At 40.9% G+C, this 24,912-nt stretch overlaps 1 protein-coding gene across 5 annotated transcripts in view; it reads right to left on the reverse strand.

Moving 5' to 3' along the window:
* The window catches only part of MTA3 (metastasis associated 1 family member 3), a 166,244-nt gene that overhangs the window by 79,790 nt on the left and 61,542 nt on the right, over positions 1 to 24,912 (reverse strand). For all 5 annotated transcript variants that reach the window (XM_042442499.1, XM_042442507.1, XM_042442531.1 and 2 more), the window contains exons 8-10: positions 13,002 to 13,101; positions 6,259 to 6,447; positions 3,218 to 3,292 (exon numbers count right to left, since the gene is read on the reverse strand). In XM_042442499.1, the coding sequence (XP_042298433.1) occupies positions 3,218 to 3,292; positions 6,259 to 6,447; positions 13,002 to 13,101 (364 nt within the window). The remainder of the gene's footprint in view (positions 1 to 3,217; positions 3,293 to 6,258; positions 6,448 to 13,001; positions 13,102 to 24,912) is intronic.

Genomic DNA, 24,912 nt, shown 5'->3' on the forward strand with positions numbered 1-24,912 from the left:
ACATGACCTTGACAATAGTTCCTCTGGATTGACAATGCTGCTGAATGCCATGACAAAACAACAGCTAACTAGCACCTCATTATGGACAACCTGTTGATCTGTCTTGCATCACAGACATTTGGATGAATGAAGCTGGAGGGTTAATCTGTCAGCTCTGCCCTGTGAGGGTCTCTGTACAACAACGGGCATTGGGGGAGGGGGGGAAGTAGAGTTACAATCACAAGCCTATCCTTCTGATCAGTTTCCCCATCCTGCAATCTGTTGGACACAAGTAGGTTAATGGTATCCACTAACAAGTTAGATATTTGTTAGGTAGTTAGATGGAAGGTGTGATTGCACACATACGCTGCAGAATTATGTTGTGCACTGTCTCAGATTTCTAGAGCTAGCATGCTTTTCCATAATGCCACCCGCTATTTGCAAGGCAAAAATATGGACCAATCTGCTCCTTAGCTAGTTCATTCTTGGAAAGATATTAACTAAGGTAATTGCTGTCTACAGGCAAACAGTGACTTGTCAAAACATGTGATGGAAATATTCCTGAGTTATATCTTTAATATAAACTATTCAAGGAATGTTTTGATTGAGAGTTCTTGCATGGCAGGGGGTTGGACTAGATGGCCCTTGTGGTCTCTTCCATCTCTAAGATTCTATTAATTAAGGATTTCAGAGGGGTTGTTTTTGGAGGAATAGTGAATGGGAAATGTGGAGTTTTTGCCTTTTGTGTCTCTGAAAATGTGGTTGAAAATGTATTCCAAAAAGGGCAATTAACAGTCAACAATCACTGATGATTTAAGGCAGAGATGGGCAAAGTGCAGCCCATGAACAGCATGTAACCCCTGGACTCCAGTTGAAATCCCCCTTGAATCCCACCCCATTATTTCTAAAATCAGCAAGCAATTTTTGCCTCCTAAACACGTGGAAACAAGTGAAAATATCATACTATCTCCCAAATGCCTCTTTTCTTCTGCAGTGCCTCTCATCATAGCAACAGGAAGTGATACAAAATTCTGAGAGCAACTGCAAAACATAACAAAGGATTTTTGGACTCGTTGGGGAGGCATGACTAACGGGGGGCATGGGTAGACTGCCCAACTCCTGATTTAAGGGATTGGAAACAAACTGTACTAAACTTCAGATTTCTCTGCTTCCCTTCCTACATTCATGAGTGAGATTGGAACAGGACAAACAGAACTTGTTGTACCTGTTATATCTGTACAAAGTGCCCTTTGTTCCATCTGAAGTTAGCTTAACAATAGTTTTAGATCAAGGTGATCAAAGTGCAGGATGCCTTGAGTTGCTGGACAGCAATTCCCACTAGCTTTAGCCAGCATAGCTAATAGTGATGGATGTTGTGGATAGTAGTCCAACAACTTCTGGAGGACTACACTTTTGTATGCTCCTTATGTTCCTGTTTTAGAACTTAGCTTCTTAATCAATGCTGGCTAATACAATTAAAGCAGAAAGGGAATAATGAAAAAACCTTCCCCCCTCCTCATTCCCTCAGCATTAGGGTTGCCATAATTCTGGACCTCGAAACTGGGACAAATGTAGGACAAAAGTAGGACAACATTTTCAAATGTAGGACATATTTTGTAAAAATGGAGGACACGCAAAAAAATGATGCTTTTTTAAAAGTGTTAATATAAATGCATGTTTCTTAGGCATGATCAAAATGGAGGACATTTTGACATTGTTCCTAGACAGATGGCAGAAATGGACTTCCCTTTCTGGCCAACCTGCCTCCCCCCATTCCAAACAGCACATTTGGGCATTGAAGAGGAGGAAGAGTGGAAAAGGCAGAGGAGGAGGAAGAAGAGAAGAAAGAGGAGGAAGAAGAGGAGGAAGTAGAGAGGAAGAAGAAGGGGAGGAAGAGGGGAAGAAGAGGAGGAGGAGAAGAAGAGGAGGAGGAGGAAGATGAAGAAGAAGGGGAGGAAAAGGAGGAAGAAGGGGAGGAAGGAGCAGAGGAGGAAGAAGAAGAGGAGGAAAAAGATGAAGAAGAAGGGGAGGAAGAGGAGGAGGAAGAGGAGAAGAAGAAGAGGAGAAGGAAGAAGAGGAAGTAGAGAGGAAGAAGAAGGGAAGGAAGAGGGGAAGAGGAGGAGGAGGAGGAGAAGAGATGGAGAAGAAGAGGAGGAGGAAGAAGAAGATGAAGAAGGGGAGGAAGAAGGAAGAGGAAGAAGGGGAGGAAGAAAAGGAGGAGGAGAGGAGGAAGAAGAGGAGGAGGAAAAAGATGAAGAAGAAAGGAAGAGGAGGAGGAAGAAGAAGAGGAAGAAGGGGAGGAAGAAAAGGAGGAGGAGAGGAGGCAGAACGAGTAGGAGAAAGAGGAAAGGCTCTTTCCCCTGCCTGGCTTTCTCCGCCGGCGACGGAAGAAGCCAGGGAAGGGAGTGGGGCCTCGCTGAAGCGAAGCCCCAAACCTCTGCCTGGCTTTCTCCGTCGCCAGGGGAGGAAGCCAGGGAAGGGAATGGGGCCTCGCTTTCCCTGCCCCACTTCCCTCCGCGCGCGCCTGCCACTGGCCCCTACTGAGGCCTGGGCTGGGCAGTGTTCAAGCCCTCGCCTTGGAGGCGAGGAAGGTGAGCTGGAGGAGGAGGTGGGTTGGTGCCGCAGCAGCCGCATTAGCGGCAGTGGCAATGGCCGGAGCGGGCCCCCAAACAGGGGACCAGGCACGGGTGGGGGCCCAAACCGGACCGTGACCGGGAGGGGCCCCCCAAAACCGTGCTGGTCACGGGGGGGTGTGTGTGCTATGGCAACCCTACTCAGCATCAACCTCTACTCTACTAAAACCCTGAACAAAAGAGGACCTCTTCAGTTCACAGAATGGGTACTCTGGACCCAAGCCAAAAGTATTTTAATACTGTATTCATAATTTCTAAATTTCTTCATGTTTCACTGGGTCCTTTAGAAGAAATTATATGTCATTTTAATTAATATTAACATCCTATGCAGAAAAAAAATCAAGTTAGCACTTTGTGTTATTTACTGTGACTGTCACATTACATTGTGAGATCATCACACATAATAATCTAGTATGTGGCTCCATGACAATTCCTATTTTGATGCATCTCCTTATTGAGATTTTGTAATGTTTAAAGTTACATTATCTTTTAGGCATACATCTACTAAGACAAATTCAATACAGTACTATATGATTTTATACAATATGTTTATGACTGTGGTTGACTTTTACAAATTCACTTACAAAAAGGGGAACAAAAATTACCTGCTGAATGTATCTGTCTGTGGTTTTCCACATGTAATAATATTCAATGATGCTAGTCAGAGATTTCCAAGGAAGCTGAGGGATATTTTTATTAAAAGAGAGAGAAAAAGCATTTAATTCTCATTTCTGAAATAGTACATTTTATTCATTTTAAAATATTGGTGCAAACAAAAATCATTTGAATTTATCATCTGAGACAATTAGAAGTCTTTACCCCTCTTTTTGCTTTGCAATGAAAAATCTTGCTGTGAGTAAAAGAGATCAAGAAAACATAAGCTCTAAAAAAAGAGCTGGCAAATTTAATGTGGGAGACCATTATGGGAACAGAAACTTGAACAACATAAAACTTTGGTCGGATCCAGCAGCTTCTTATTATGTTCTTAAACATTTCTGCTTCCTTCCTGGGCTGGGTTTGGAAATTATTAAAGAGTTTAGTCAAACTCTGACATCTTATGGCTTCTTCCTCACAAGATCTGTGAAGGGCACTGGACTTTAAGATGTGTAAAAAGCAAAGTTTAGAAAAACTGCTTTTCGGATGATAGCACCCAGAATCCTCATTCCAGCATGGTTGGGAAATTCTCACAGTTGTAGCACTGCTGGTGCTGCTAAAACAGAATCTTTACCACTTCTATGAGTTATGCTGAATCTGTAACAGATTCTGGACTGCATGTCAGTGCTAATTTGTCATATTGTGGGCACATCTCAGTTAACAAAGCCTCTGATAAAGAAGCTCCTTTTTACAGTCTTTTGACAACTGTCAAGCCTGTTCTCCTTGCTCTCTGTCTAACTGGAAGATTTCTTTTTAGCATTGAGAGGACAGTGAGCAGAGCTGAAAAGGGTTACCGTAAGTCAGAAACTACTTGAAGGTACACAACAACAACAACAACTGGAGAAACAAATATTTTCAGTTCACAGCAGCATGTCAACAGTAAACAATACAATAAAACTTGGGCTAGGAAAGAAAGAGCTTTCATATTGTGTGTGTGTGTGTGTGTGTGTGTGTGCGTGCTTGTCCAGCAGCCTCCAGAATCCTTTATTGAGCATATGCAAACAGAAAACAGAAAGGAAAGGGGAAAGCAGTTAAGCCTGCCTTACCACCCCCACCCAGCCATGTTTTAAAAAGCACAGTTCTATAAATTTAGCCACCAAAACAGAAATCATAAACAAGTGGAGACTGGTGAAAGGTAGGGGAGAAAGGGAGATCCATGGGTAAGTTTTGGAAGCTTTCAAATGATCTCTAGAACGCTCAAATATTTTTATTTACTTCCACAAGGCTTCCCTGGCTTGCCTATTTCAGATTGTTAGTTTTGGATAAAATGTTTCACTGGAACATGTTGAACTGCTCTTCTTTTTTGTGGTGTGGAACTTATACCCATTCTTTCTGTGTTTTTTTCTGCCTCTGGTACCCATTTTTTGTTAAAGAAGAAATGCACAGGAACACACCTATTCCATTAATATAGCTGCATTATCAACAAAATATGTTGCTTTTTTCCTAAACCTAAGGCAGAAGCCACTGAATTTGTTGAACATGAGAAGCACATTTATGTTCCATTATTATTAAGAGCTAGTTCTGTTGACCATGACAGGCATTTCTCTGGTTTTCCATGCAACTGGGAAAGCAAGGTTCCACCACCCAAGTAAATTAATATAAGGACTATCAACTCCTAACTGATGTTCTCAAAGTGGTAGAACCATGCAATATGATCTGCTTTCTCAGTTGCTTTACTCCCCACCACCCACCCAACCATATCAAACTGTGGATTACACTAATCAGGAAGGGGTGTGTGTGTTAAGAGCACATAAAAAGAAAACTTTATCTGACTATATCTGACTACTTAACTACATGTAACAATTTCAAAGTGGCAGTTTCTGAGTCCGCAAACTAGTTTCCTTTAAAAAATGGGAAAATTCAATCAGGAAAACATAATACAGTGAGCCCGGCGGCTTCCAGCTTACGCTGAAGGTGCTGGGAGAATGACGCATGCACCCATGACGCGCATGCATAGCTGCACGTTGAGGACAAGCCCCACTGTATCTAATGGGGCTCAAGCATACACACTTTTTGCCTTACATGGGGGGTCTGGAATGGATCCCCCGCATAAGACAAGGGCGGACTGTACATGTCCAGAGTGCCAAAGTGCCTGAGTATTGTACACATACATAACTTATTGGAAAGAATTCCTAAGTAACTTATGGAAACATAAAGCCATGTTTTAACTTGGTACCAGAATGAACCCAGCATAGATGCTACCAGGTCTCCAAGGGGAGAGCATTATTCAACAGCAGCAATGGTACTGTCTCACATCCACTCAAATTGCATTTTTCCAACTGGTGGGACACACAGTAAGTCCCTCAATCAGTCAGACATATAGGGGGAGAAGTGCTCCTTGAAATTTCAAGATCCCAAGCCATTTAGGACTTTAAATGACATCACCAGCACCTTGACTTCAGACTGGAAGTGTTTGAGCAGTAAGTGCAGTCATGAAATAATCAAAACACCTAGACTGGTTCTGTTCCCAGTTATACCAAAATCACCCTTTTGATCTCATGAAGGATAACTCTGTGTCTAGACAGACCAAAGTCAGAGATGCAGAGTCCAAGTGGTGCCACTGATCGTCTTGATCCTTAACCCAGAGGATTGCTGTTAGTCAAGCAGGAATTGATCTTTATGGCGGGATTGGGAAATGGAGACATATTCTCAGTTTAGCATATAAAGCTGTCTTGTACTGAGCTAAACTAATAGCTCATATTATCCCTGTATGACCTTTTTCTGTCTAGCAGATCTCTCACATCTCCAAGAAAAGGTCTACACTGGCACTACCTTAGTTGAGAATAACATACAGTTGAGTTTGACATAAATAGCTTATCATTTATTGCCATGAACTATGAGCCTTCCTTAGATATTTACACCTCTTCCACCCACAGCCCCGAGTCTGCAATAAATAAATATACCGATACACAATTCAACAACTTAAAACAACAATAGCAATTGCATAAGGGACAGAATTGTTTTTAAAAAAGACTTAGTTATTTTTACTTACAAAGTCTTGTCGTATATCATTGAAATCTTTTCCATATTTCTCTAGTGCTTCTTCAAACAAACTGGCCTCGGAAGCTGACCATTCTTCCATTTCATCTCTACACAGCACAGGGCCTCCAAGTGGAACCAGGACACTAATGGCACTGCTCAGATCATAGTTATGCTTATGCAATGTATCCATTGCATGAAACTAAGAAGGGCAAGAAGAAGAACCCATTAAGTAAAGACATGCCAACAAACAAAATTGAAGAATACTGTATCCTCAGCCCTATTTTAGTAGAATCGGACCATTCCTCTCCGTTACCCACAAACACTGGCTTCATTTGTACAACACTTTAACTCTAAAACTGTAGTTTAATAAACCAGATATGTACACTGCTACCACACACAGACTCTTCACTTATCGTTTTGTCCAGCAGATAACGTAACCAGGAAGGTGATAGATATCTCAACCATAATTCATGGTTAAGACATCATGTAAAGCTCCCCTTGTCCTGGTTGATTTATACATTGCAAACAAGTAGGAGCAAAGAATTTGTGTGCATGAGCATTTTACTTATTCACACCCTAATTTATTCACCATACATTTTGGCTTAAAATGTTTTTTTCCCTTATTTGTCACAAAACAAATGCAGCTTAAGCATCCAACTCTGAAACTATTAAAACCTGGCCAGAAGATGTATATTTGGGGATATCAAATGATGGGAAGCTCAGGGGGAATATTATTGTAACAGAAATTTCAGGAAACTTAGATTTCTAGGATTGGCAGATCAATAGGATTAGCAAGAGGACCTAGTAATTGAAAATCCATAAGTTTATTTCCAGTTGTCGACAAAGGAAAACATTGAACTCAGTGGAATTCAAGTTCCAAAAAGCTGAGGCCCCGAACAAGACAAAATGGCTCTTTTTATATTATTCAAGACAAAGAAGCTTCTTCAATATACCTGATTGGCTAATTACAATTTAAACATATAGAATTCTTACAATCAGAACAGAAATACATGCATACATTAAAACTGCATCATCACTCCTTACCCCTCCTGTAGGAATTCAGTGGAATTCATCCTAACCTTGCTTCTGAATGTCTTTATCTCAGTAGTTTATGTTATGTCTTTCTACTGGTGCCAGCTTCCATCTAGGTCAGGGGTAGGCAACCTGTGGCCTGCGGGCCGGATGCGGCCCGGCAAGGCCTTGGGACCGGCCCCAGCCCGGTCCTGCCGCCGATTGCCGCCAGGGCCTTTGGGGGGCAATTGTCTATAGAAGCCTCAGAAGCATGCATTTATATTAACATTTTTTTAAAAATCAGCAAATTTTTTCGCGTGTCCTCCATTTTTTTTTTAAAAAAGTGTCTTCCATTTGAAAATTTTGTCCTACATTTGTCCTGGTTAATTTATATATTTAATTTTTTTTAAAATTATTTAATTATTTATTTTTTGGCTTCGGCCCCCCAGTTGTCTGAGGGACAGCAACCCGGCCCCCGGCTCAAAAAGGTTGCCTACCCCTGATCTAGGTCAAGATGCACTCACTATTCCTTTCCTCTAGTTTTCCTAAACTCCAAGCCTTTATTTCAAAAACCATCTCTCTGGCTGACAAAGGTGACTCCATCTTTCTATAGTTTTTATATTTCAAAAAGGAATTTCCACCACATTATCATACCTACTTGTCCCACCTGGTTCAGACCTGAATACCTTGACTGTGTCTTCTCTACACAGACCTTCAGAATACATTGATATATAGGCACTGTATGGAAGCCTTCATCGATGTGTCATCAGGACCAGAATGCACGATACTATGTGTTTTATTATCTCTGGACTCTTATTTATCTACAGGAGGTTACAGAAAATATTGTGTAACACTCTTAGACCTAGGAATCAGCCCCATCAACCAGGATGCCTAAAATTACATCTGCACTTCATTTTAAAATATTGTTTGAAAAGGATGCTTAGGAAGGGGGGAGAGAAGTACCACAGCATCCTCATTAATTAAAAAAAGGAAATGAATACCAAGACTAGCACAGTTAAAACTCTACAAAACATGTTCAATACATTGTATTTATATCATGGGAAAACATGAAAAAAAAAACAGTAATGCTTAGTAAGGTAGAAGGCAGGAGGAAAAGAGGAAGACAATGGCTGCATCCACACTGCAGAAATAATCCAGGTTGGCACCACTTTAATTCCCAAGCATCCACACTATGGAATTTGGGGAACTGTAGTTTTGTGAGAATTTAGCCTTCTCTGTCAGAAACCTCTGGTGTCACAACTAACTACAATTTCCAGAATTCCACAACACTGAGCCATGGCAGTTAAAGTGGTGTCAACCTGGATTATTTCTGCAGTGCAGACACAGCCTATGTTTCAGATGGATAGACTCAATCAAGGAAGGGTCCACAAGGCCTGAGCAAGACAGTTGAAGATAGGGGAAGTTGGAAGTGTCTCATTCACAGGCTCACCATAAGTCAAGGTCAATTTGACCGCAGTTGACAACAACAAATGAAATATACCAAAGCCCTCTCAGTGAACACTTAGTTCCAGACACACTCACCAATTAACAGTGAAGTGCTATTATGAGGAGAGAAATATGTCCTCTCCTAACTCAGAAGGAAAAAAGGAATAATAATTTTAACAAGGCCCAGAAAGCAGACAAGAAGGAAAGGAGAGAACAAATAAGAACCCAGAATGGTAATTAAATCTGTTTTGTCTCCTCTGGTGTCTCATTAGAAGATGTATCTTCCATTAAATGTAACGAAATTAACCATTAGCAAGGATAAGAATTCTATGCAACAGTTCAAATAATAAATGTTTCAGTTGGAAAAGCCAATGTGTACTTTTGAAAATAAAACAGCTTTACTGACATTGAGGAAAGTGTAGCCCCAGAGGGCACAAAGGCCATGAATATTTAGTATTTGCATATTCCTCAATTTCCCACCTCCGTATTATCTTCACAATAGTCCTCTGAGGTAGATTAGACCAAGAGTGCATTCTACCAGTGCATTCCATGGAGAGGCAGGGATCTGAATCTGGGTTGCCTCAGTCCTAGGCAGATCCCCTATGCTTTATAATACAATGGCTCTCAATGCAGGTATCCAGCAACTAATGGGTCTGAATGCAATAATTTCTGGAGAATCCACTTCCAAATCCTCTGTCAATGTCTGACACAGCAAGGTAATGCTATTCGGAGTAGAACTCAATCAGACCCCTGGTTGTCTAAGGAGTGGCAGCAATGAAAAGAATGAGGTGATAACTCGAGCAACACCAGCAGAAAAGTTTGAGCAAATCTGACTGAACACTGGGTAGAGCTGAAGCCCTATGCCATCATAGTGTGAGCAATTAAAAAACATTTTCCCCCTTTGCCACAATTCTGTCTATAAAGAGCCATAAGACCAAACTTGTCTTGAATATTTGGCCATCTTTTAAACCTGTCCACCTAAGACTTGAGCTAACAGGCAATCTGTCCACTACTTTGCTGATAAAATAGCTCAGATTTGTTCTAAATTGGACACTATAGTTGATACATGTCTGGTAAATGTAATTGTGGCCCTTGCTTGTCCAGTGATACTTTTCAATTTTTGTAGCCTAGGGCAGTGGAGAGGATACCTGGAGAGTAGGGTTGCCATAAGTGAGGACCTCCAAACCGGGACAAATGTAGGACAAATGCAGGACACATTTTATAAAAATGGAGGACATGCAAAAAAATTGAGGCTTTTTTAGAAATGTTAATATAAATGCATGTTTCTTAGGCATGATCAAAATGGAGGCCATTTTGACATTATTCCTAGACAGATCACGGAAATGTACTTCCCTTTCTGGCCACCCCCCCTCTCCCCATTCCAAACAGCACATTTGAGCATTGAACATGGCTTTATTTTAACATTGCCTCTTGCATATTTCTTAGGCTTATTCCACAACCAAACCCTTTGGTCAAGGGACTTTGGTTTTCCTTCATTTTGACTTGTTTTGTCTGTATTCCTCCCCACTAAATAAAGGAGACATGAAATGGAGTTAATGGGTACAAGTTGTTAAACAAAAATGTCTTGTGAGACTCTGTAGGCAAGAGGTGCACCATCTTAAGAACTGCATTAAGCACACTTAGGCTGCTGCCACATTGCTTTCACTCTCATCACTCCATCCTATGGAATCCTGGGATTTGTAGTTTGTTGTGGTGCCAAGGCTGGGCTTTGAAATCTCAGGCATAAGAGAGGCAAAAGGCTTGGGCTGCATCTACACTGGAGAAATAATCTGGTTTGAGACCACTTTAACTGTCTTGGCTGAATGCTATGGAATTCTGGGAATGGTGGTTTGTTCCAGCACCACAGCAGAATGGCCAGTTAACCCCTGGAAAGCTCTCTGACCAAGGTGACCAATGCCCTCACCCCAAAATGTAGGGCACCCAAGCAAAAATATGTAGGACATGGCCAAAAATAAAAGCTAAAAACACCCATGTAATTATAAATCCATGCTTCTTAGCCATGATCCAAATGGAGGACATTTTGAAATGTGACAGAAGAGGGCATATCCTGGAAAAGGAGGAGGATGCCTGGTCACCTTGTCTCTGGTCTAAAATACACTGCAGAAATAAAACAATGCTGGACTGAAATGCCCAGAGTTCCTCACCAAAGCTGCATCCACACTGAGGAAATAATCCAGTTTGAGAGTGACTTAACTGTCCTGGGTTAGTGTTGGGGAATGCTGGGAATTGTAGTACATTGTGGCCCCAGAGCTATATCTGACAGGGAGTCACATAACCCTCCAAACGTAGTTGAACTGCAGTGCCCAGAATTCCTCCCCAGGTGTATCCACACTGAGGAAATGGTGCACTTTGAGACTGCTTTAACTCAGTGCTAGGGAATCCTGGGAATGCTAGTGTTTGGGAGACATTGAGACTTCTCTGTCAGTGATGGCTCTGAGGCCACAATAGACTACAATTCCCAGAATTCCCCAGCACTGAGCCATGGATGTTTAAAGGGGGGGGGGTCAAACTACTTCTGCAGCCTTTTGCTATCCCAAAGCCTTCTATTATTTACCAGCAACTTGCAAGGGAAAACCTCTTCCTTCACCAAGCCATTGAAAACCAACCCTAATGGAGGGTTGATTGCTTCTTTCCCATTGGTCAGCTTCGGGAGAAATTTGCATATTACAAGGAAAGGTGTTTAGGGCCTCAAAAACGATCCTGTGATAAAGAATTACAACAATACTGAGTGGTATACATTTAAAAGAGGAGGCGATTAGACTCCCAGGGAAACAGGAACGATTGATGGCCTTTTTTTCTTTGCTCACTGTAACCTGGAAGGTCAGGCCTTTTGCAAGACATATATACCAAGTGGGCTGGCAAGAGCTCTGAGTGGCAGATGTTTTGAAGCCCTGCTCTCTAGGCTAAGCCAGGCGGGGAGGGTGGCACACAGCCATGGGGAGGGCTGGAGCTGCCTCCAGGGCCTTGCTGGGGGGGGGAGGTCCCGGGGGAGGGGCTAAACCGGGGGGACCGTGTGGCCCCGCCCCAAAGCGGGAAAGTCCCACCCCCAGGCGGGATATGGCAAGCCTACTGGAGAGGCAAGAACTACAAAACCTGCTCTAAATCTTTGTCCCTCCAGCTCATTAAACAAGCCAGAGAGGGATTGGTGAAGTGGATAAAAGAGAAACAATCATCTCTTTGCAGCAAGACATGATACCATAAATATATCCTGCCTGCCTCCACTCCAGCTAAAGAAGCTACTGGGCGGTATGGCCTGAACAACAAATGGGCGTTAGCAGAAGTCTGAAAACAGGATGCGACTCAAAACATTCATTTGTAGGTATTTCAAAACTTCCAAAGCCTTACTTACAGCAAGCAAAGCGGTGAGTGATTGGGCTCTTAATTTGGATTAATGCATGATTATCATCAAATAATAATAATAATAATAATGATAATATAATTATTTATATACCAGCTAAAAGAGACACATTTAAAATGTAACAACTACACAGGTTGAAATACAATTAAACTGTCCATAAAAAATTAAACCAGTTAAAAAATATAATTTTAAAAAACAACAAATAAACAAAATAGAGACAGTACAGTGCAATTCTGCAGGACCCAGTTCACTTGAACAGTCAGCCTTCAATGGCCTGTTAAATTTTTTAAAAAGACCAACTTTGTTTGTGGGAGGGTGTCAGTCTAAACTCTTTGGGAACAGCGTTCCAGAGCCTGGGAGCAGCCACTGAGAGGGCCCTCTCCCATGTTTCTACCAGATGTACCTGTGAAGGTGATGGGATAGAGGAAAGGGCATCCCCAGGCAGCTCAAATCATGAGCAGGTTCATAAGGGAATATAGTAAGAACAGCATTTCAATGTACTGTATATACTCATGTATAAGTCTAGAAATCTTAGTAAAAAAATCAACCCAAAAAACCTGGGTTGACCTATCCATGGGTCAATATACTTACAGTACCTTAACTCTTATAAAAATAGGAATCATTCCCTTCTCTAAACAGAGAGGTGAAAACTGAGAGCTTAGTCATTCCAAAAAGAAGCACCAACCTCCTCTACTCTCTCAGCTGTGGTGCCACTTCTAGCTTTTTTGAATGTCTGGGAGGAAAGAAAGGGGCATACTTCGGCATCATTTTCCTGTACTCCATCATTTACATCCTTTGTTACATGCCCATTCAATGTATACATGGATTATATCAAATTCTATAATTTTAGCCCAAAAGCTGTCCTCAACTTATATATGATGTCAAATTATAGTCAAGTATATATAGTAATTACTCACCAGAGTGATGTCACGGGAAGCAGCAGCAGCACTCATATGTAAGCTAGGCTGCCTGACTGAACTACTGCAGTCGAGAGCCCGGGCAAATGTTCCAACCGCACTGAATAAAGGAGAAAAACACAAACAAAGAAATGAAAAAAATCTCTAAGGAAATCATGAAATACAACCATCACATATTCAGTTGCCCTTTCTCATACATATTTTACTGTTTCTTTGCATTCACATTAACAGTACAATGCATTCTTTATAAACACTTCAGAGCTATTTTACAATGATGTGTTAAAGACATCTGCACAATACAAAAGAGGGTTCAGTAATGTAATACAGATGTATTGCTATACAGATTTATCAGGGAGTTAGTCTCAATGAATTCAATGGGACTTACTTCTGAGTAGACATGTACAAGACTGTGTTTTAATAAGAAATAAGAAATCTGTGATTCATTTTTTACAGAATGCAGATTTCAGTAATGTGCTTACAGCTGCTGTCAGTATTTGGGTTATTGTTAAAGATATCAGTGGGACTTACTTTTGAATAGATATGCACAAGACTGTGTGTGAATCAGAAAAAAAAGAGGTTTAAGTGCTGCTTACAAAATAGGATAACAATCCAGTGATTTAGTGGCAGTGTTCACAAGTGAGCTTAGGCCTATACATGCATCTCAATTTTTAAATGATTATAGAAGAAAATTGACTTTAAAATACAGTTGATATTAGACAATTTTATTAAGCAGGTACTGCCAAGTGGGAAACAGCACTAAAGATGCAATCCAATATTCACTTGCCTAGTATCACTGAACCCAATGGAACTTACTTGTGACTAGCAATGCTGAAGGTTGCCCTATAAGAGGAAATTTTTCACAGCAAAATATATTCATGTATCATTTCCATACATGATAAACTATTAAGCAGAGGTATAGGAAGTGAGAAGACTGAACAAAGTAAATACAATTATTATCTTTATTATAACCATTATTATTATTATTATTATTACACACATTTTATGTAAGTGTGTGTGTGTGTGTGTGTGTGTGTGTGTGTGTGTATATATATATGGTGTGTGTGTGTTATGGCTATTGTTCTGTGCTTTCAAGTCTTTTATGAATTATAGCAACCCTATCATGGGGTTTTCTTGCCAAGATATATATCTATATCTACATACAAATATATAGAGATAGATACATAGCACACACTAATTCCTTAGTGAGCTACTAATTGTTTTTAAAATCTTTTTGCAATTTAAAAAACCCAAGGCTAAGTATTACATAAATATAAGCCTTTTTCTACCATACTGAGAAAGAGAAAAATAGCATGTTAAGGTAGCATTTGAACGTCATCCCAGCGTTTGTCCCGAGAGAATATTTAATGGTCCAATCTATCAAACCTGCCCACATAGTTGGACCTTTTAAACATTAGGGTGGAAGTTACTGACTGTAATGCCCAGCCTGGCTGAGGCCTTAAAAGAGGTAAGAGAGGTGGAGGAGTCTGACCCTGAGCCTGGCCCTAGTTGGGCCCTGACAGTGCCAGTAGACTGGTGACAAAGAAGATGATCAGGAGCCCAGCATCCAGACATCAGAGCCCCCCTGGTAATATTGGCCTTGAGGAGGAGGAGGAAGAGGCCAACTTATCAATGCCTTCTTACAGCCAAACAAGATTGAAAGGGTGAGGCTGTGGTGGTCTCAAAGGCTTTGTTTGAGACGCCAAGCGACTAGGGATCAGCTGTACCAGTGAGAGCTGGAGACAAAAGCTTGGGAGGAATGCCAAAACCTTCGGCAGAGGTTAACTGATTTCCCTGGTGAAAGCACCTTGTTCATGAACTCTCTTGTTGAGTTCCTGGATTAAATGTTTGGACTTTGGACTGACCCTTCTGTTTGCTGCTAGTACTATGGTGTCATCAGTATATCTTAGATTGGTGATATTCCTTCCTCCTATTTTAACTCCTCCTTCTTCTGTGTCCAAGCCTGTTGTTTTTTTATATGTCCTGCATACAAATTGAACCGATAGGGTGAAAGGGGCCTGACAACTGAGAACCATTCTGTTTCTCTGTGTCCTGTTCTTACAGTAGCCTCTTGTCCTGCGTACAGATTCCTCATCAGGACTATCAGATGTGTTGGCACTCCCATGTCTTTAAGGGCATTCCATAGCTTTTCATGATCTATGTAATCAAAGGTTTTGCTATAGTCTATAAAGCACATGCTGATTTACAGAACAGAAATTCTAGTTCTGTCTATGTTGGGCTGTGGAAGTCCTTTGGCCCTTGGTGATTGAAGCGCTCTTAAGAACCTGTTGTTGGGAAAGATGATATTGGGTGTAGGTGCTGGTCCCTCCAAGCTCTTACTTGCAATATTTGCCCCACCCCTTGCTCTCAAATAGCTATTTCTAGTTCTCTGTTCCTCTCTACATGCACACAGACTCTTCTCTGCTGCAACTGTTTTCCCCATGTAAGGCCGACGTGGGGTGGGGGACACATTCATATTATCTCCTATCAGTAATCAAAGATAACACATTCTCCTTGCTCTGCTGGCCTCCCCAGTGACTGGAAATAATAATAGAATGACATTTCACTTTCAGTGGAGAGGTCAGGAGGACTACTGGGAGCTAGTTTAACACTCTAGAGGGGATACTACCTCTACAGGTCAGAGACTCCTACAGCACAGCTATGTGTACAGGCAACTCATCTCTTGCCAATACCACACCGCCTCTGGCATAAGTTACATCCACATCAGAAGTGTCTCTACTTAAGCCAGGGGTAGGCAACCTTTTTGAGCCGGGGGCCGGGTTGCTGTCCCTCAGACAACTGGAGGACCAAAGCCAAAAAATAAATAATTAAATAATTTTAAAGAAATTAATTAAATAAATAAAATATAAAAAACAATACCTACATATACTGCACACATCATATTTTGAAGTAAAAACCAAACCAGTCGTTTTGCAACCTCTCTCTTTTTTCTTTTTTCTCTTTTCTGCAACTGCAGTTCTGCAAAAGCAAACCTCCTACTGCCACTTCGGCACACAAGACTTTATTAGGAAGGAAAGGGTTTGAAAAATTAACTACTACTTCTTTCATTCTTTTTTTTTTTTTTTTTTTTTTTTTTTTTTTTTTTTTTTTTTTTTTTGCCTTGGGCATGTCACACTCTCTCTGCCTCAGAGGATGGCAATGGCATCCCCATCCCCTCTGAAGAAAACTGCTCAGAAAAACCCCACAGAAGCCATAACAACTTGGAAGGCACACACAGCAACAAACCCAAACTTTGCCCGGGGGGGGGGGGGGGGGGGGGAAAGTTACACTCTCTCAGCCTCAAGGGAAGGCAATGGCAAACCACCATCACCTCTGAAAAAACTCTGCAAAGGATCGTTTCATAATAAGTCAGGAAAATGACTTGAAGGCACACAACAACAACCACACCTCCCAGCCCTTGTATCTTGAAGGCATGAGGGCACAGATGGCAGAAATGGACTTCCCTTTCTGGCCAAACACCCCCCCCCCCCGATACACACACACACACAATTCCAAAACACACACTAAGCACATTTGGGCATTTCACATGGCTTTACTTAACATGGCAATCTCTTGCATATTTAATCAGAGGCTTATTGCAGATCCAAACTCTTTGGGTTTCACACTGAACATGGTTTAACATGGCTATGCATATATTGAACATGTCCAGGTGGTTTCACAAGAAGTGGATTTGCTGTTTCAGGTTTCTTGCACCAACTATACTTCTCAGAAGTGTGTACTTGGTCAAGGGACTTTGGTTTTTCTTCACTGCGCATGAGTTTGTAAAAATCACAGCAATTTACACTGGCCATGCCTCAGAGGCTTGCTGATAGCAATATCACCATTAAAGAACCAAAAACATACAGAAAAGGCACTTTTGAAAGTCACACTCTCTCGGCTTCTGAAACAGTGCCTGCATGCCTCTGAAGCTGACTCATATCATCATCATCATCATCATCATCATCATCATCACACTATCATTGTCAAAACAAGGGAGACTTATTAGCATTAAAAGCACCAAAAATAAAAATAATAAAAAAACCCTTGTAGCCAGAGGCCTCTGGCCACTCACCACCCCCTCCTAATCCTCCTCCCCCTCCTCCATGCCCCGCGCCGGCCTGGCGGCAGGGCGGAGGAGGCAGAGGAGGCCTGGGAGGGTGGCGTTCGCTGGTGGCCCCAGAGCCTCTCCCCGCCCTGTGGGAAGGCCGAGGCCTCCCCACAGGGCGGGGAGGAGGAGGAGGCCGCTGGGGGGTGGTAATCGATGGTAGGGCTGGGCTGGGGCCGGTCCCACAGTCTCCACAGGCCGGATCTGGCCCGCGGGCTGTACACTGCCAACCCTTGACTTAAGCCATAACTCCACAGTACTGTACTGCTTAATATGCCTGACAGAGACAACGTACTTCCTTTCCATTTGTCTGCATTACTTTTCAAACAGTCTTCATTGTACTCAAAAATTAGTTTTGTGTGCACCAACAAGCCATTCCACAGGCCAATTAGGATTTTTGACCTCAAACACTAAACTGCAGATTTTTCATGTCAACAATTCACAGATAATTAAAGATGAAAACTGACCCCTGGGACTTACAGCTATCAGATAACACTGTGTATGTATAACTGCTATTTCACTGCTATCACAGAAAACAGTTTTTTTTTCCCTCATCAGCAACCCATCCATTGGAACAAGCAGTATTCATTATTTCTATTTTTTGTGTTCTCTCTAATTTTAAGAAAATGCATGCCAAATAAACCTACAATGTGGGGAAATCTGTTGTTTCTATATGCTTTCAAATCAATTCTGACTTACAGTTACCTTACACTATACAGTTTTGGGGGCAGGTTTTTGTCCACAGAAAATTTGCCATTACCTTCCTCAGAGGCCAATAACTGGGACTTTGTGAAGGTCACCCACAGCTGAGCAGGATTTAAACCCTGGTCTCCCATAGTCCTGGTCCAGCACTATATCACAAAGGCTCCTCTGTGGGGGAATAGCATAAGGAATCATAGAATAATAGAGTTGAAAGAGACTGCAATGGCCATCCAGTCCAACCCCCGCCATGCAGTAAATCCAATCAAAGCATCCCCAATAGATGCCCATCTAGCCTCTGCTTAAAGACCTCCAAGGAAGGAGACTCCACTACACTCCAAGGGAGTTTGTTCCACTGTCGAACAGCCTTTACTGTCAGGAAGTTCCTCCTAATGTTGAGGTGGAATCTCTTTTCCTGTAGTTTGCATCCAATGTTCCGCATTCTAGTCTCTGGAGCAGCAGAAAACAAACTTGCTTCCTCCTCAATATGACATCCCTTCAAATATTTAAACAAGGCTATCATATCACCTCTTAAGACCATTCACCATTTTAGTCACCCTCTTTTGGACACGCTCCAGTTTCTCAATGTCCTTTTTTAATTGTGGTGCCCAGAACTGGACACAGTATTCCAGGTAGGGCCTGACCAAAGCAGAATACAGTGGCACTATTACTTCCCTTGATCTAGACACTATACTTCTGTTGATGCAGCCTAAAATCGCATTGGTCTTGTTAGCTGCCGCATCGCACTGGTGACTCATGTTCAACTTATGGTCTACTTAGAATCCTAGATCCCTTTCGCATGTAGTCTTGTTCAGCCAGGTGTCCCCCATCCTATATCTGTGCATTTCATTTTTCCACCCTAAGTGCAGTACCTTACATTTCTCTGTGCTGAATTTCATTTTGTTAGCTTTGGCCCAGTTTTCTAGTCTGTTCAGGTCATTTTCAATCTTGATCCTGTCCTCTGGAGTACTAGCTACTCCTCCTAATTTGGTGTCATCTGCAAATTTGATAAGTATGCCCCCAATTTTGTTCTCCAAGTCATTGAAAACCCAAACATGCTAAAACCCGGTGAGATATTCAAAGATACAAAAACAGAGAAAGTCACACAAAGCATTCAAAGCTATCAAGGAAAGAATTTATCTTAGAAAATCCTTATAATAAGTTTGAGCATTGGCTGATCTGTCTTGATTTGTATGTGTTTTACTTTTTAACCACTTTGAGTGGAAAGGGGGTATAAATAAAAAGGAGAAGTAGGAATCATGGATCATCTTAGTTAATAATATCTCAGGATTACACTGTGCTATATATAGTGATTCTGTCATAGGCTGAAAAACATGCTTCAACTGGCTACAGACTCCTCCAAATTTATTCTTATCTCCAAACATCCCAACAGATAAATTTGTTTTCTACTTTCACCTCCAAAATGCAGCTGCCCCAATCTAGTGATTTCTTGCAGAATCAGGACTCTAGGGTCAATTAATTTAAGGAACACAACTCAAAAGAGTACCAGACAAATTCATGGAAGTTTGGTCTATTAATAATATGGAACAATGACAGTCAAATATTTAGTCGAGAACCTCCAAATGGAAAGGCAGCATATCACTAAATGTTATTTGATAGGAGGCAACAGCATAGGATGCTTGTTGCCTTCTTGCCCCAGTAAACATGATTTCTGTAGTGGAAAACAGGATCCTTACGTAGATGGATCTTTGATCAGATATATCAGAGCCCCTCTTAAATGTATTGCAAGATACCTATGTACAATTTTTTAAAAGAAAGTATCTTAAAAAGTTAAACAACAAAAATAATTATGTTCTTAAATATAATAGAGGCTCAATATCACTATCTGGCAGTTGCCAGGTCCTAAACACACAATGCTCAGCCCAGATACCTCTTTAGACCCTGTAGCTCAGTACCACACAATTATGATTTTATCTCTCAGCAATGGAAAATTAAAAAAAAAAAACCATGCTTGTGACACAATGGGAAGCAGTGTTTCAAGTGGCTTAGAAGAGGTCCAGCAAAGAACACAAGCCATGAGCAGGCCTTAAACATCTTTCTTTGCCTGCAGGGAAGTTCCCTTACATTTTAATGTGAAAAAGGAACAGTTCCACGCATGGGAAACAAACAGGTAATCTTAGTTAGCACAGTGCTTAAAGCAGGGGTAGGCAATCTTTTTGAGCCGGGGGCCAGGTTGCTGTCCCTCAGACAACTGGGAGGTCGAAGCCAAAAAATAAATAATTAAATAATTTTTTAAAAAATTAGATATATAAATAAACCAGGACAAATGTAGGACAAAATTTTCAAATGGAAGACACTTTTTTTAAAAAATGGAGGACATGCGAAAAAATTTGCTGATTTTTTATAAAAAATGTTAATATAAATGCATGTTTTTGAGGCTTCTATAGACAGTTGCCCCCCAAAGGCCCCGGCAGCAATCAGCAGCAGAACCGGGCTGGGGCCGGTCACAAGGTTGCCTACCCCTGGCTTAAAGGTTGCTGGCTTGGAGAAGCTGAAATGATTCCCCAAAAGAAACATTGTTCTAAATGGCCTACTGTTACACTAAATGAAATAACTATTGTGGTTTGGATGAGATAACAATCCATAATCTCAAAACCACAGAAAAAGTATTTTCAGGGCAGGATCCTGGTGTTTAATGAAGTCCGGGAATGGTGGAGGACACACTGTACAAGACTCAGCGGTAGCATGTTTTGATCATTACTAGTTAATTTTGTTTCAATACAAATTCAAATTAATCAGACTAAACTGTAAATCAGCAAATCACTCACTAGAATATCACTTATGTCATGAACTCAGTAAGCAAATGCAAACACAATTACAATACAGAGCAAAATGCTTACTTTTCTTCACATAATTCAAAGGAAAATTACTAAAATCAATGATGCAATGCTGATTTCCTCCACATTGTATAAAACAGCAAGACTCCAACCACAAAATCTAATGATTTATTTGTAAACAAGATTTCTTGTGCTACAAAGGCAACATTATATCCACACCTAATTCCATCTCAGAAAACACCAAGAGACAATTGTAGGAAGACATTCTCTTTCCAATAACATACAACAGAACACCTTGTGGCAATGCAAAGGTGAAAAGAAAGAAACTACAAAGCCTAGAGCCAAAGCTAGGCATGCATTAGCTACAGGACTTTCTTCAACTATCCCTGATGCCCTCTGCATTAGCAAAAGCTTGCTCCAGCTTGCACTGGTAGCTGGTGTCTTCGTTGTCAAGAGGAGTGGTGAATATGTTCTGGGTTTTCAAAAGTTTTAAGGGAACTATCCAATGTGCTGAATATATTTGAAGATTGCTATGCATCCCTGCATACCCTGCTTGAGAGATCAATAACCTTTGAGGAGCAATAAAAAGGTCAGATTGCCACAAAAAGAAGAATCGCTTCCCACAGGTAAGTGTACATCCAAGTAAACAAAAGCATCACATCTAAAGCGTTTCTTCCTTCCCCCAAATAGTCATCATTTCCTATCGACAAAGGATCTCTTTGCACCCAAAGCAGTAAGCCAATCTCTCTCTGCCAACCCAACTGTATCGCCAGAGATATCCCGATCCAATCACTGCTTTTGTTAAAACCATCAACCAGACTAGAATCCCATGGTTGATTCCTGGGACAAACCATTCAGTCGCGGTTACTTAGCTAGATAGCCAATTGCCTAGGACTACTTTTAAGGTATAAACATGTCCTCAAGACCTAGCTGTTGTGTACACAGTCCAGCCCAGCCTACATATACACCTGCACTCTGTGTATGTTCTGTGTCATGCTCAGATCTCCCAGTTTGAGCTACCCCAGTCTTCCATAGTCTTCTCTTCAGACAGGTAAATAAAACCTTATTGCAACCCTTAAAACTTCATTATCCTCCTTCCACATTTCCATTTTGGCAAGCTCTGCATGCTCTCCCTGTGTGTTTGAATTGCTATCTTGTATGTATCTTTGTACTCTATATAAAAAATTCCTTAACTCACCAAGAATCTGGAGTCCTCCCAGTTAGTACTGGTATATATTAGTGCTCCCTGGTCCAAAGGTTACCCAAGCCCCTTGAAAAGCTAATTTCCCCAACATTTTGAAGTAACAAAGACAGTGGGCAAGGATCCCTAGTCCCCTCTTCTCTTCTTTGGGTAACAAGATAATGACTTTGAAGTCCAAATAAACCCTGGAATGGATTCAATACCCACAATGATATGAGGGTGACCTGCCACCACTGCTTCAGAGAACTTCCCTGACACCCACAAGTTTTTAGGTTGCAGAGGTGGCTGGAGAAGAGAGAGGAAATTGTCCATTCTGACTTCTGACCATGGAAGCAGAGCAGTGAATTCTGTCCACTGTCAGAACTTCATTCATTTATTAATTTAATGAATATCCCACTTTTCTCTCACAGCATAGGACTAAAGGCAACTCCAAAATATATGAAAACAAGCAGTAAAAAAAAAAACCCTAAATCCTTATTAATAAGCAAGTTAAAACACAATTACATAAGTTATCATACAGGCTGAGTTTCCCTTATCCAAAATGCTTGGAACTAGAAGTGTTTTGAATTTTAGAATATTTGCATATACTTATTGTGATATTTTGAAGATGGAACTCAAGTCTAAATGCAAAATGCATTTATGTTTCATATACACCTTTTACACATAGTCTGAAGCTAATTTTATACATAATATTTTTAATAAGTTTGTACATGAAACAAAGTTTGTGTACACTGAACCATCAGAATGGAAAAGCATCACTATCTCAGCCATTTATGAAAAAAAAGTTTTGGATTTTGGAGTATTTTCTATACCTATATTCAAATTCCATTATTTTTTTCTAAACGTATAATTTCATTTAAAACCGTGACAATAAAGTTTAAAAATACAGCACACATACATACAGGCGCGCGCGCACACACACACACATCAAAATGACTCCCTGCAACCAAATGATCATTAAATATATGTTGGAGTAGAAAGGCCCTTGCCTCCTGATGAAAAAAGAGCAGAGAGGGGAATTCCACTGTTTGGTAGGAGCCAGTGAGAAAGGTACCAAGAAGAACTACTTTCCATATAATAAATCAGTTTGTAAAAAAAGAAGGCACACAGGCAAATAGGCTTGTTCTTTTTGCAAGGGAGGAGAAGAAATTCAAAGCCTGCAATTTTCCTATTATGGCAGAAGCTGCTAAGACAACCAGGGCTTTAAAGCTAACACGAACACATGTTCAAGCCACTTGTCAACTGATGGTGACACCAGGAATCTCATAGGGCTTTCTTAGAAAATAAATACTCACGAGGTAGTTGCTTGCTTTGCCAGTTCCTTCCTCTAAATTATAGCCTAGCACCTGGCATTCACTGGTGGTCTCCCATTCAAGTACTAACCAGAGCTGACCCTGCTTACCTTTCAAGATCAGATGGAATCTGTTGGCTTTAGGGTATTCCTTGGGAATAGGTCAGATCTGGCTATGGTGAGACATGCCTTGCTTACATCCTGTTTGAACTACTACAACATGCTTTATGTAGTGCTGCTTTTGGAAACTGTTTGGAAACTTCAGCGGTTTCAGAATGCTGCAGCCAGAATACTGACTGGGGCCAGTTATAGGGAGAATATAATTCCCTTGTTAAAACAACTTCACTGGCTAACAGTTCATTTTGGGGCACAATTCAAAGTTCTGGTTATAATCTATAAAGACCTAAACATGTGGCTTAGGTACAAATTACCTGAAAGGCTAAATCTTCCCATATGAACCTGCCACTCTAAATTTTTCAGGGGAAGGCTTTTTCTCAGTCCCACCACCACCACAGGCCGCTTGGTGAGGACAGAAGAAGGAGTGTTTGCATATTTTAATGATTTTATATTTTTAAGTTGTTATGTTTTTAATTTAATTGTGATATTTTTAATTCTGTTTTTAAAACTGTACTTTTTAAAAGTATCTTAGGTGAGCCACCTTGGGTCTAATTTAGGAGGAAGGCAGCATATAAATTAAATTAAAAACATTTAGGTTGAAAAAAAGTTAGCATAACATACTCTTAAAAGAACATACACTTTGGACGTGTGAAAAGAATTAATAGACAGAATTGGCTGAGCTAATTTACAATTAAATTATCAGATCTTACCGCAGAAAAGCCAGTTATATATGTATCACTCTGTTTGTGGGACAGGAGGATACTAGGTGTGTTAAGGAAGGGAAGAAAGTGTGGGAGAGGAAAAGGACATAAAAAATTGAAACTACAGAACCCACGTCTGATAGTTTAGACAAAAGTTCTTCTAAGACCAGACTTTGTAATGCTGGTGAAATTATAAATGTTGTCAAAATCACTAACTTTGTTTTGTAGTGAAATAATGAAAAATCTCTCTCTCACCCACTGTCCTCTGTATGAATGCAAATGTATAAAGTGGACCCTTCCCTTATGTGGAGGATCTGTTCCGGGCCCCCCTGCGTAAGGGGAAAAGGCGTATGCTCGTGTCCCATTGAAAATAATGGGGTGCAAGCCTGTGGTGTGGCATGGTGTGCATGCTGTGAGCGCCATTGTTTTTCCCCCAGCACAGCTTTGTAGGCTGGATGCCGTATATGTGCCCGTGTACAGCACAGGCTCACTGTATTTACCTTTAATAATTTAATCTTCTTCCTTTAGACAACCCAGAGTTGAGGCAAAATTGTTTGTGATCATGAGGATGCCTCTGCTTACTAGCTGTCTTATAAGTTGATTAGGGAATAATGTGACCTTCCATATGTTTTTGGACTACAGCTCCCAGCATCTCTCACAACTGACTATGCTGGCAAGAGCTGCTGTGCCTTCTAGTCTAACAACATAATGAAGGGCCACAGGATTCTTGCCTCCGCTCTCAGTCATGAATCCAGCACTGAATTTTCATATGACTGTAAATGCAACTGAAACACAGAACCAAATAATTTTTCAAAAGGAAACAAATCCACAATTTAATGAAAAACTAATTAAAATAAAGATCTAAGATCACATATCCTTCTTGTTGTTCCGTGCCTTCAAGTTGTTTCTGATTTATGTTGACCCTATTATGGGGCTTTCTTGGCACAATTTGCTCAGAGGCAGTCTGTCATTGCCATCCTCTGCACATTTTAGACTGAAAAT

This window comes from Sceloporus undulatus, chromosome 1 (assembly GCF_019175285.1).
Source record: "Sceloporus undulatus isolate JIND9_A2432 ecotype Alabama chromosome 1, SceUnd_v1.1, whole genome shotgun sequence".
NCBI classification, from domain to species: domain Eukaryota; kingdom Metazoa; phylum Chordata; class Lepidosauria; order Squamata; family Phrynosomatidae; genus Sceloporus; species Sceloporus undulatus.